The following is a 13,223-nucleotide window of genomic DNA, read 5'->3' on the forward strand; positions in this document are numbered from 1 at the left end:
AAAGTACTGGCCATTCTTCCAGGACCCAGGTTCACTGTGCAGCACCCACAGCCCCTCACAACCATCTGTAACTGTAGTTTCATGGAATCCCATGCCCTCTTCTGGAATGCAAATGCACATGCAGACAAAACACCTAAAGTAAAGCTGAGAAGAAAAATCTAGAACAAAACGAACAGGCGCTCAGGTCTGGTATAGCTGAGGTACTGAGTGAGTGTGCACACAAGCCCATGGCAAGCTCACCTTGGCGTGGTAGGTCTGCTCCAGCTCTTCCTTGTACAGCCTCACCTGCGCGTCGTGCTGCTCTCTCATCTCGTGCAGGGCTTGAGCCAGCTTGTACTCATACTCAATCTGACGCCCGGAGTCCACCTCCACCAGGCGCGTCTCATGCTTCCTTCTTGTCTCATTGATCTCCTGCAGGGAGGAAAAACAGTGAGCCAAGGTGCTTACACAGGCCGCACTAGCAGCAGCCTGAGTAACTCAGGGCCACCTCATGGCTCCTACGCCATCCTCTGTGCCCATCCTGACGAAGAACAGATCCATGATTACACTGCCTTTTAGTTTTCAAGCAGAAGATGTGGAGTGTGACTGATGGCATAGTGACAGGACCTCAAGTCCCAGGAACCCCCAGCTCTTCTCAGGGGTACAGCTATTTCATTCTCTGACACCAAGAAAGGGCCTGACAATTTTCTAAAGCTCCATGCAGCTGTGGATGCTTAAACAATACCCCACACTAAACACCAAACACCAAACAGTCTGTGTCTCTAAATTGCTTCACTGGCAATCCCTACAGACACCTTGATCTTATCCATAGCAATGTCTCTCGACGAATGAACACCAGTAACCCTTGTGATCCTTCACTGTTTAAGAAATGTCCTGCCAGGCAGTGGTGATACATGCCCTTAATCCCAGCACTTGGGAAGCGGCAGCAGGTGGATCGCTGAATTCAAGGACAGCCTGGTAAACAGTGAGTCTAGGTCTATTACCCAGACAAACCCTGTCTCAAAATACCAAGTATGCGTGCGCGCTCACACACACACAAAACCTGGGACAATTTGTGGCTAGGTACATAAGGCCACTAATAAAAATTGTTCATTTTAGCTGTCACTATGAACTTATTTTCTTGAGAGTGAATAATTAAGGAAGCCACAAGGGGGCGCTATAGCTCAGAGTTTGTGTATCTGTGCAGTGCCGGGATTGACCCCAAGACCTCACCGGTTAGGTGGATACTGTATCCCTACCTAATGCCTAGTACTAACTGTATTTCTCCTGCATATTTCTTCATTGTTCTCTTAGCCATTAAAAGGGAAAACCTACCTTGTACAGTTATCTGTAAGGCATCTTCTATCCCCAAACCCTACTATCTCTATATGTAGCTACCTTTCCTAATGGCAAAAAGTTAATACTTATGTTTGTTTTTGTCTTCTGTGTAGGAGACTTTGTCACACACAAATGACCCACACCCACAGAGGTCAGAGGCCAATCTGCAGGGGTAGATTTTCCTTCCACAGTGTGGGCTTAGGGTCAAACTCAGATTGTTGGGCTCAACACTACATGCCTTTATCTGATAAGACATCTCAGCAGCCCATGGTTTTTTGAGGTAACTAACTGCATGGAAGGATGACCCTGAAATCCTAATTTCCCTACGCTAGGATTCCAGATACGGCCGTCATGCCCAGTCTGTGTTTCCTCTGCCACGCAGTGATGGCACAGCACACACCTTTAGGGGCAAGCAAATCTGAGTTTGAGGCCAGCCTGGTCAACAGAGGGAGTTCCAGGACGGCCAGGCTTACACAGAGAAATCCTGTCTGAGGGAAAAACAAAAACAAAAAACAAAACAACAAACAAACTATTTCTGCAGTTACCTCTTCATACATATTTTTACGGAACTCCAAGTCCTCAGTAAGGCTCTGACAACGGTTCTCCAGATCCACTTTAAGCAAAGTCTCATCTGCCAACTGCTTTTTGGCAGCAGATAGGGATGCTTCCAGCTATGAAGAAAAAGAACGGTAAAGATTACATGGCAATGCTTTAGTAATAATGTAAGACATTAGGGTTCCTCTGCATTAACAGGATTATCTCATTTTAACTTCCTGGTCACTTGCTGGTTCTACCCCAGGGCATCACATATCACCAATAAACATAGTGAATGACAAAGTCAATCCTTAATGTCTCAAAATCCAAACCACACCTGAGCTAACCACTTGCATGTTTCCAGTGTGCGATGACCTCTCTCCCACTTTGTGTCTGGTGTAAGAAAGAAACAGGCTTTGAAAGCAGGAGGGTGTGCCCAGGAAAGCAGGGAGATCTACAAAGCCCAGACAAGATGGTGAGGGGTAGTTAATTAGTCAATTTAAAAAAGAAAAAAATCCACAGTTCATGACTTACAACTGCCAACTAGTCAAACAGAGAGATCAGGGTAGAATCTTACCTGGGCAATCTGGTCTTTCAGATCCTCCAAGTCTCCCTCTAAACTCTTTTTGTCCCCAAGGGCAGTAGCCAGTGCTGCATCCTTAGAGTTTAGCGCGGCCTCATACTCTCGAAGCTTGATCTGGGCTCCACTGAGATCAGATTCCTTCTTAGCATAACTGTAACATCAGAAGAACACAATCACAACCCTGCCCGCTTAGGGGAGAAACCAAGCAGCTTCAACACTGAACCTCAGGAGAGCCCAAGAGCATCAGATCAAGGGTCTGGGCAGATGAAATTTCCCCATATCATGGGGTTAACTAATGACTGTGGGACAAAGAAACTGCTAAGGCCCAGGCTCTGGGGACTAGAGAGATGGCTCAGGGTTAAAAGCACTGGCTGCTCTTACTGAGGACCCACATGGTGGTCATCTGTTGACTTCAGTTCCATGAGATCAGACACCTTCTCCCAGCCCCCATAAGCCCTAGACACAAACGCAGGGTGCAGACACAGATGTCAGCATAGCACTGACTCACATAAGATCGCTTGATATCAGCATCCGCTAACCAGTGCCAAGAAGCTTGCCAGCACCTATTTCTACCATATGAGGCGAGCTGAAATTTCCCTAATTACATGGGGCTTCTATGTTGGAAAAGTAATATTCATTACTATATAGAATTAATCCATTTAAAGAGGTGGAGGAATAGCACTATGTAGCCCTAACTAATTGGAACTCTCTCTGTGAATCGGGCTGGTGTCAAACTCAGAGATTCTAGGACTCCTCCAGGTACTAGGAGAATAAAAAGTATGTGCCACCAAACTCAGGGAATAATATGTAGACAATTACATTTTAAAAGATATGTCTGTAATTTAAATAAAACTTTATCATTAACTCTACAGGACAGCCTTCACAATATCAAGATTCTGAATACTTGCTCTTAATTAAAACTAGAGTATTGCTAATGTTAGGGACATTGACCCAATGGTAATTTAGTAATTTAAGGAGAGGACTCCTTACTCTCTGTGGTATAGCAGACATAATCTCAACAGAATCTTTTGTCCTGAGTCCTGTATTTTTAGGGCCACAAGATGGCAGGCTTTAGCTGAAAACTAGTCTAGAAGGGACAAAACTGCTGTTTTAAATTCTGACTTAAAACAAAAGTCTTCTATGTGGGCTGGAAAGATGGTTCAGTTCATTTTCTACTCCATTACGAGGTCTAGAATCAGAATCCCAGACACACGTGGCTCCTGCTCCAAGATCTGACTCCCTCTTCTGAACCCTGTGGACACCTACATCACATATGCACACACTCATACACATCCTCAGACGGATACACACAAACTCACACGTGCACATGTCCATACAGTCTCAGACACAGACAGACAGGCAAACAGGCAGGAATGCACACACTCACATAAACACACACAGACACACACCTTTCCTTTAAAAAAAGAATCCAATCCTGGTCAATCACAGCCAAACAAACTTTCGAGCCCTGGGACTCTACAGAAATCCCATGCAGAAACTTGTGAAAGAGCCACAATCTTATCCCACCATAAAATGGCCAAGCTGAATACATATCACACACACCTAGAGTCAAAGAAAAATGACTCTTTTTGAGAAAAGCTCCATGTAACTCGTACAGCCTGGAATCAGCTATGTAGCCAAGGACAACCTTGAAGTCAGATCTGCCCACCTTCATCTCCAAGTGCTAGAATTACAGGCACATAGGGACACCCAGCTTTACTGTGTTCTGAGAACCAGACCTAAGGTTTTACACATGCAAGCCAAGCACTCTACCAGCTAAGATATGTTTCCAGCCCGTAAACTTAAAAAAAAAAAATCATATTTAGAAGTTGGAGATGGCTCAGGAATGGAACATTTGTTGCTTTTGCAGAGGATCCAGATTTTATTCCTAGCATCCCACACACCCACAGAGTAATTCCCTAACTCTGTTAACTGCAGTTCAGTAAATCCCTCTTCTGACCTCTGCGGGGCACCAAACATAAAACTGGTAAACTGTCATACATGTAAGCAAAATGCTCATTCATAGAAAACAAATCTTAAAAAAATCTATATACATTTTATATACACAGAACTTACAAAAGCTAATGACACAAATTCATTACAAAAACTACTACAGCATTGACTAGTGTATACATTAGAGCACACCGTGGGGATTCTGTGGGGGCCATGAGCAGGCTATAAAATGACCATGTTCTTTCTTTCTACATGGTATCATGTATGCAGCACCCATTGTGTTGATGCAAGAGTGATACATGCAGAGCTCAGAACTCCTTGTCACACTAAGTGTAAGAGGCAACACTGTGGAATACAGGCAACACTGTGGAATACAGGCAACACTGTGGAATTCAGGAAACACTGTGGAATACAGGCAACACTGTGGAATACAGGAAACACTGTGGAATACAGGAAACACTGTGCAGCAGTTTACACGACTTAGTCATTTCCTTCACCAAAACCAAAACCAAGACATACATGAAAGAGAATGAAGGGGCTGGAGAGGTGGCTCAGTGGTTAAGAGCACTGACTGCTCTTCCAGAGGTCCTGAGTTCAATTCCCAGCAACCACATGGTGGCTCACAACCATCTGTAATGAGATCTGATGCCCTCTTCTGGTGTGTCTGAAGACAGCTACAGTGTGCTCATATACATAAAATAAATAAATCTTAAAAAAAAAAATACTTAAAAAAAAAAAAAGAAAGAGAATGAAGGAGATGCTGATGGTGTCTGTCTCTTAAGGTCAAGTTCTTAAAGCACGGTAACCTATCAAGAATAGTCTGTCCAGAAGTGCTCTAACAAGGGCTGAAAGGATGAATCACAGGATCTACAAACTAGGCAAGCAAATCAGAAACTAGAAACATGCTCTTCTTGGGCAGATGAGAATGGGGGTTCAAGAGAGGGTTTGACAAGCCAGGGTTTCCCCCGCTGTCTGGAACTCACTGTACATCAGGCTGACTTCAGATTAAAGATCCACCTCCCTCTGCCTCTTGAGTCCTGGGGTTAAAGGTGTGCACCACACTGCCCGGCTAGAAACATGCTTACATTTGCACAAAAAGTTAAGTTTGTAAGTTTGCACCCAAGTGGGGGGGGGGGGCGGTGAGCTCTTATTTTAAACACTTGGCCCTTTTACTAAGAGTGTATAAAAGACCTATAAATAGCCCTTTCCAGAGAAACTCAACTGACAGACTTTTGTAATTTGTACATTAGAAAATTATGAGGGGTGGGCAGTTGTGTGGGGAAACACCCCATAGAAGAAGGAGGGGGGATGGGATGGGGGTTTATGAACAGGAAACCGGGAAAGAGGATAACATTTGAAATGTAAATAAAAAAATACAATAAAAAGTTATATGACAAAGAAAGAAAAAGAAAATTATTTCTTTGGAGAAGTTAACTCCCCAAAGAAAGTAATAGTAGTCATTTCACAGGCTCCACTCTAGGAGGGAAAAATGCACACATCAATGCATTGACATGTGACTACACAGACAGTATTTCTTTTTTTTCTTGGATATTGTATGTATGTATGTATGTATGTATGTATGTATGTATGTGTGCATGCATGCATGCCTCAGTATGTACTTTGAAAACCTATTCCCGTTCACAACTACTATAGTACACACACACACAAAACACACACACACACACACACACACACACACACACACACACACACACACACACACCATGAACTGGAGCTAATACGTTATGAGAAGGCTTAATATGATTAGTAAAACCCAACATCCAGATAGACCTATGAAACCCAAGTGACTCCACAGGAACTGAGGCTTACGATTTTATCATTCCAGAAGTACAAGGCCTCACCAAAAGGCCCTTTACTGTCTTCATGTGACTCAGGTTAAGAGCTCTCTCTGGCTGCTTCTCCAGAGGGCCTAGGTTCTATTCCCAATGCCCACAGGGTAGCTCATATTAAGTAACTCCAGTTCCAGGGGATCTAACACCATTTTCTGGCCTCCGAGGGCACTGCACAAAATGGTATACTGACACACAAGCAGGCAAACACCATATACATATAATAAAATTAAGAAAAAAAGTGAAGTGTTGGACCCTCCCCAGCCCCTGCCCAGACACAAGACCAAACTTACTCTGAGAATCAGTCAAGATCTGCCTTACAAGCCAGCATGGCCTTCTCTAAAGTACGACAACAGGCACTGTACTGCACCTCAGGAGGGCTCCTGGCTCCTGCAGCAGTCACCTAACTTAGATATCCATAGCTACATGACTTATACACAGAAAGGGCCTCCCTCAGTCAGTCCCTAAAATTGGTGACAGTCATTTAACTGTGTAGCAGTGAGGTTTTGCTACACTGCTTTGTGCTCCCTGTGTGTTGCACTTCCAGCTACCCGTCCACAAAATCGTTGGACCCATGAATGAGACACAAAACACACATTAGCTTATTTGTAAAATGCCTTGGCTGGTTCAAAGGCTAGGCACTCCTAAACCTTCCCCTTCTACCCTAAACCAATCAGGGAAGTGGCCAGTGGGCACTTACCCAAAATCTCACTCGCCTGACTGGCTTTAGCTCCTGCAGTTCCTACATCCATCCATGGAGATCCTGTCTCCTCCTCCCTCCTGTGTAACTCTAAGGGTCTCCCTTTGCCCCAGTCATTGGCTGCTGGCATCTTTATTGATCGACCAAAAACCAACTGGGGACAAGGACCTTTAGCATTTGGACACACAGATTCCAGACTGAATCAAAGCATTAGAGCCAATGTCCAACGTAACTGAGCGTTGTCAAGGGTGAGCAGCAAGTTAGGCGAGGATGCTGTGGAGTGGGCGTTGCTTACGAATGCAGCTGCCTGGTGTCAGCAAGAGAATGAAATGGATTTGTGGGGTGCCTTCACGGGGAGCTAGTGGCACACATTCCCGAGCTGTCCTTTATCCCAAGTACCTTCCAACTCCAAGCAAGCGTTCTGTACTCAAGCATCTTTCGCCTCTCTCCCTTCAGTCCCAACATTAACAGGACAGATGTGGATGCCTCCAGCCAGCCGCTGAGAAAGAGAGGAGAGCCCACAGCCACCTCCAGACATGAAGCGCACGGATGTTACACTGACGACACAGATCCCTATGTGGGATGCTTGGCTCCCTCAAAAGATTCAAGACCCAAAGAAGGGCAAGACCTCTTTTATTATTCCCGAATTTTCTATACAGCGAACCTGAAGATGGCAATGGTCTGGCTGTGGGGCATTCAGTAAGAGTGCGTGCCTGTCACGCAGAGCCCAGAGTGCAAGTAGAGTATCAAAACAACACCTCCCCAAAGCCTCGCCCTGGCCCTTCACCCTGCAGAAAATGGCTTAAGGAAAAGGCTGTAATAATTTTATCACCTCTGAGATTCACGTTCTCAAATCTCCTCCCTCTCATCCTGCCAATGTTGATGAATCACGAAAACATTCTTAAGATTACACGCATTTCCAGATAATGTTACCCAGTGAGTTTTACGTCACACTGGTGGCCAATGCCAGGGGCATAGGAGGCCACTCTGTCAGTAAGTTAACAATCTGAGCATAATCTTGTCACAGGTTTCTAATTGTTTTCTTATTTTTCACAAAACATGGCAAGGACAGTCCAAGTGTTATTTATCAGCACGCAGTCAAAGTACAGAAGGTGCAGGCTGGAATTCTGAACACATTGTATCACTTAAGCAATGTGGCATCTGATACTGTCAAAGAAGAGACAGGAATCCAACGTTACTTACTAAAAGCAGCAATCAAGGCGCTACACAACATTTCTCGTGGACTCTTCCTCCACTGCAGACTTGCTATTGAAAGGCCTAACTCAACTACTTCTAACTCCAAGTTTTCAATTAAATTCAGCACATGAATCTAATGCTACAAATATGCACACTACTGAAAACAAGTCATAAAATATCCCTTCAGACACTACACACAAGAACCAAAACTCCAACTGCATCCAAGAGGTAGGCAGTTTATAAAATGTAGTTGGCCCTCTATCCTGATAAAGAATTTCTACCCCCAAGTTAGCTATCCTTCCAAGAAAGCTTGAATTTTACCATAAACATTAAGCAATTAAACACATCTAACATGATTATAAAAAAAATAATCAGCTGGCGATTGTCCATCATATTCCACAGTGGCAGGGTGTAGTTGTCCTTTCCTAACACAACTAGCACCGCCTGGGGACACACCCACTCCCCAGGGACTGAAAGACTAAAAACTAAGTACAAGTAGTTACTCAGTACTTTCAAACCCCCTGCTCTGTGTGTTCACTCATGGCTCCTCTCCTCCTTCCCGGTCCACAACGTTAACACTGAAAACATGGATGCTACCATAGGGCCACTCTAAAGGGAGCAGCCAACTGCCACTCTACAGATGCTACCTCTACAGCAAGGCACATTGACCTCTGTACTTGTGGGTGTGCCAGGGCGTGTGACGAGCAGTTTAGCCTTAAGTTGGTTTCAGATCACCATTTAGCACCAGATGCACTGGGCTCTGAAACAGGGCGTATGAAACAGGGTGCATCACCACCGTCTCCACACCCTCCATTCCCTAGGTATAGTCTACTCTAGACCAGTTTATTAAAACAAAATTACAGCACTACTCAAAATAAATGCTCAGTGGAGCTGGGCATGGTGGCACACATCTTTAATCCTAGCACCAGGAGACAGAAGCCATTCAAGTAGCAAATGAATCCCAGGCTGGCCAGAACAACAAACTGTGCCCACCCACAAAAAAGAAGAAAATAGGGCTGAAGAAATGACTCAGCGGTTAAGAGCACTGACTGCTCTTCCAGAGGTCCTGAGTTCAATTCCCAGCAACCACATGGTGGCTCACAACCATCTGTAATGGAATCCGATGCCCTCTTCTGGTGTATCTGAAGACAGCTACAGTGTACTCATATTAATAAAATAAATTTAAAAAAAAAAAAAAAAAGGAAGAAAATCTCCATGAAGCTCTTCAGAAAACCATCCAAGACAATCATAGCATCTGAAAATGAACTAGTAAGCCTATCCTGTCAGTAAACATGTTCCTCTTTGGTTTCTTGACTGACTGACTGACTGACTGACTGACTGACTGACTGACTGACTGTATGTATGTATGTATGTATGTATGCATGCATGTATGTCTTGTTTTGTTTTTGAGAGAGGGTTTTTCTGTATATCCCTGTTTGTCCTGGAACTCGCTCTGTAGACCATGCTAGCCTTGAACTCCAGAGATTCACCTGCCCCTTCCTCATAAGTGCTGGTGTGTGTGTGTGTGTGTGTGTGTGTGTGTGTGTGTGTGTGTGTCTGGCTTTTAATTCATTCTCCTGCCTCTGTCTCCTAAAATCTGGGATCACAAGCATACTTAGCCATACCCAACCTTAACAATAAACACACGAAAAAATTAGACCAATTAAAAGGAGAACTAAGAGTTTGTATGAAACAAAAACAGTAGGCCAAACTCTAGGAACAAATACTTAAATCATAATAAGCACGGGGAATGAGTGGCATTCATAGGTGTGAGTGTGTGAGTGAGTGTGTGTGTGTGTGTGTGTGTGTGTGTGTGTGTGTGTAGTGAATTCCTTCCTGCCCCACTTAAATGAACCTAATTAGAAGCTCATTACAGAACAGTTTTAGTTGGGTGTTAGAAATGATTACCTCTCTATTAACTCTTTCTCGTGCTGTAGAACACCTGACAGAAATGATCATCCAAGAGAAATTTCTAGTTTGACCAGTAGCACCTCAAAGAACAAACAATTTCTAATCACGAAGTGCAGCTGTAGACAAAGAATCGACACTCACCTTTAGTGAGGATCTGGAAAAGGCTTGGGTTGGGGCCCATCATTCTTTTACAAGTGTCTTGATTTTTCTTTTCCTAAGCACTTTTTGTGTTATTTGATTTTTTTATGTATGAAAAGGTAATGTGTAAAAAATTACATTAAGGAGCTAGTTAGTTACTTCTAACTTGTACTGGGAACAAGATCCTTGGGGCTCACACATCAACTAGCCTCAGAACCCGGTGAAACTCTGTCTCAGTCAGGGACAACTTCTGAGTTAGGATGTTGGAAACCTCTGGTTTCCACGTGCATGCAAATTAGCGCGCGCGGGTGGGTGGGCGGGCGGGCGGGCGCGCGCGCGCACGCGCGCACACACACACACACACACACACACACACACCATTAATAATATTCAAAAGAATGAGGCAGGAGGGTGGCAAGTTCAAGAGCAGCTTAAGACCTTAAGTTGGGGGGCCGGGGGAGGGGGGATTCAGGCTGCCTCCAGACTGCCACAGGTTAAAAAGGTCTGCCTATTGTACAAAGCAAGTCCAGGTACTGCTACAGCTGCATATAAACCACATCTCAAAAACAACTACAAAAGAATAAGCAATGAAAGAACTATAAGTCATAGGTGCCTGGGTTGGCAGAACAGCTACACCTAAGAAAAAAGTATAGTGCTAATTTTTTTTAAGATTTACTATAATTAATGTATGAGTGCTCTGTCTGCATGTGCATCTGCATGCCAGAAGAGGGTATCAGACTCCACTGTCTGATGGTCGTGAGCCACTCGCTCTTGTGGTTGCTGGGAATTGAACTCAGGACCTTTGCAAGAGCAGGCATTTTCTACAAACTAAATGTACACGAATCTGCCTAAGCTTTAAAATGCTGTACATGCATCAATGTGGCCAGGGTCAAAAACTGTGTATTCAGTAACATGGCCAAGTTCGCCAACTAAGTGAGAAATAAGATTATTATAAGACCATTCTTACTCAGAACAATTCTGAGGGATAAAAGGTAATCACTTAATTTTTCACTTGGTAGCCATAATACAAATCATTCTATAGAAAACCATTATTCCTAGTCACCACAAAACAAGTACTTTTCATTGTTGTTTTGCAGGGTTTCTCTGCATAGCCCTGGCTGGCCTTGAACTCAGAAATCGCCTCCTGCCCCTAAATGCTGAGATTAAAGCTGTGCACCACTAGGCCCAGCAGCACAAAACTGCTGGAAACAGGGCCATCCTGCCTAGAGAAGCAAGCAAACCAAGCTGCCCTGGCAGCCTGTTCCTGTCCTGATCCCCGGGAGGGAGGCTGGGAACAGCTGCAGGGAGACAGCTGCCCTCCACAACACTGCCCTATTCACTACACTACATCGCAGAGCGAGTTCTGGGGGCTCGCTCACAATCAGAGCTCAGAATCCACTTCCCATGATTATCTACACATGGTCCACACTCGCAGAAAAAATAAACTTGGATTTAAGACTTTAAAGTGCCTAAAAAATAACCTTCAGGCCAATCGATAATCCTGCACTCTGGAGACTCAACCAGGTTCCCAAAAAAACACATCTGCTTTCCTAAAACCAAATAATCTGATTTCATAATAGGCTCAAGTTTCACGATAACATGAGTTTACTCTGGTGTTACTGACCATTTTCAATACTGTGACGGGAAAAGGACATCAGCCATGGTGTTCCTCATGAGGAAAACTAGTGAACACACAATATACCAAATAAAACATACAATACACCAAATTCCCAGAAGAATCTCAATCTTCTGAACACAATCCCCAGGAGTAGGGTCTCCACTGACAACGCAGAGAGCACAGCGTGCTGGCGCTCAGAGCTGCAAGGTCACTAAGGTAGAGTGACTTGTCCACCGACACATGCAGAGTCCAGCAGGAAACAAGCCAATCCCAAAAAATCAAAGGAAAATACTAAGACTGAAAGTGAACCACAGAATATTTCTCTCCTCGGTATTAATAAAGAATTGGTTCTGGGACCCCTCTTACACAGATAACCAAAACCAGCAACTTCCTTCTACAAAATACTAGGTTATAGATACAATTTAAAATGTTATACTATGGGCTAGTGAGATGGCTCAGTGGTTAAGAGCCCCAACTGCTCTTCCAGAGGTCCTGAGTTCAATTCCCAGCAACCACATGGTGGCTCACAACCATCTGTAATGGGATCTGATGCCCTCTTCTGGTGTGTTTGAAGACAGCTACAGTGTACTCATATAAATAAAATAAGTATTTTTTAAAAAGTTATACTATGTAGGTGATATATAAACATGTCATATAACCGATACCCTCTGCTACACTTTCAATCACCTCTAGATTAGCTGTAACACTTAAGACAATGCAAATCCCATGAAACAGTTGTTCTGCTATATTTGGTGAATTAGAGTAGGAGTCCTTACATGTTTAGTATAAATGCAATTTTGTGTATTTTTAGTTGAATCCTATGGGTGTAGAGAGCCAACTATACACTAATATATAATAAAATCATTTCTCTATCTACTAGTCACTTGGGCAAGCAACAGAGCACAAGGAATATTTTAAATACCTAAATCTGATGATCTAAGTGGACCTACCAACATCTAAAAACTGTAGAAGGGATGCTGGGAAATCTCAACACCACTGCACAGCGGCCAGTCAATAATGCAATTCGCTCAGGATATAAAGCCCAGAAGGGAAACGAAGGTGTCACAAGCCCTTGAACTGCACTCAGCACACCAGGACGGTCACAGGTGGCCTGTTTACAAGGCACACATCACAAAAGTCTGAGACAGAAGTCAGGGAAGGGGTCCCCAAGTCAATCAACATTGAACTGAGCTGAGTGGAAACTAACAAAGGTGAAAGAAATCCAAAGGAAACCCAAAATGAGCAAGCCTTTCACCTTAGAAGCCATCAGGGCAGGCATGTGTCTGAGAAGACAAGTCTCAAACTCTGGGGGAGAGACACACTGCAGGAGGTCGGTCCAGAGAAAGAGCCTTTCTTAGAAGGCAACACTTGCTCAAGACCACTCACTCCAAGTGTGCTTGCTGCCTCTCCAGAGGCCTCAGG

At 44.0% G+C, this 13,223-nt stretch overlaps 1 protein-coding gene across 1 annotated transcript in view; it reads right to left on the reverse strand.

The window, feature by feature from the left end:
- The window catches only part of Lmnb1 (lamin B1), a 42,494-nt gene that overhangs the window by 19,078 nt on the left and 10,193 nt on the right, over positions 1 to 13,223 (reverse strand). The window contains exons 2-4 of the mRNA XM_032885666.1: positions 2,429 to 2,585; positions 1,863 to 1,988; positions 241 to 411 (exon numbers count right to left, since the gene is read on the reverse strand). Coding sequence (XP_032741557.1) covers positions 241 to 411; positions 1,863 to 1,988; positions 2,429 to 2,585 — 454 coding nt within the window. The remainder of the gene's footprint in view (positions 1 to 240; positions 412 to 1,862; positions 1,989 to 2,428; positions 2,586 to 13,223) is intronic.

This window comes from Rattus rattus, chromosome 15 (genome assembly GCF_011064425.1).
Source record: "Rattus rattus isolate New Zealand chromosome 15, Rrattus_CSIRO_v1, whole genome shotgun sequence".
Lineage (NCBI taxonomy): Eukaryota > Metazoa > Chordata > Mammalia > Rodentia > Muridae > Rattus > Rattus rattus.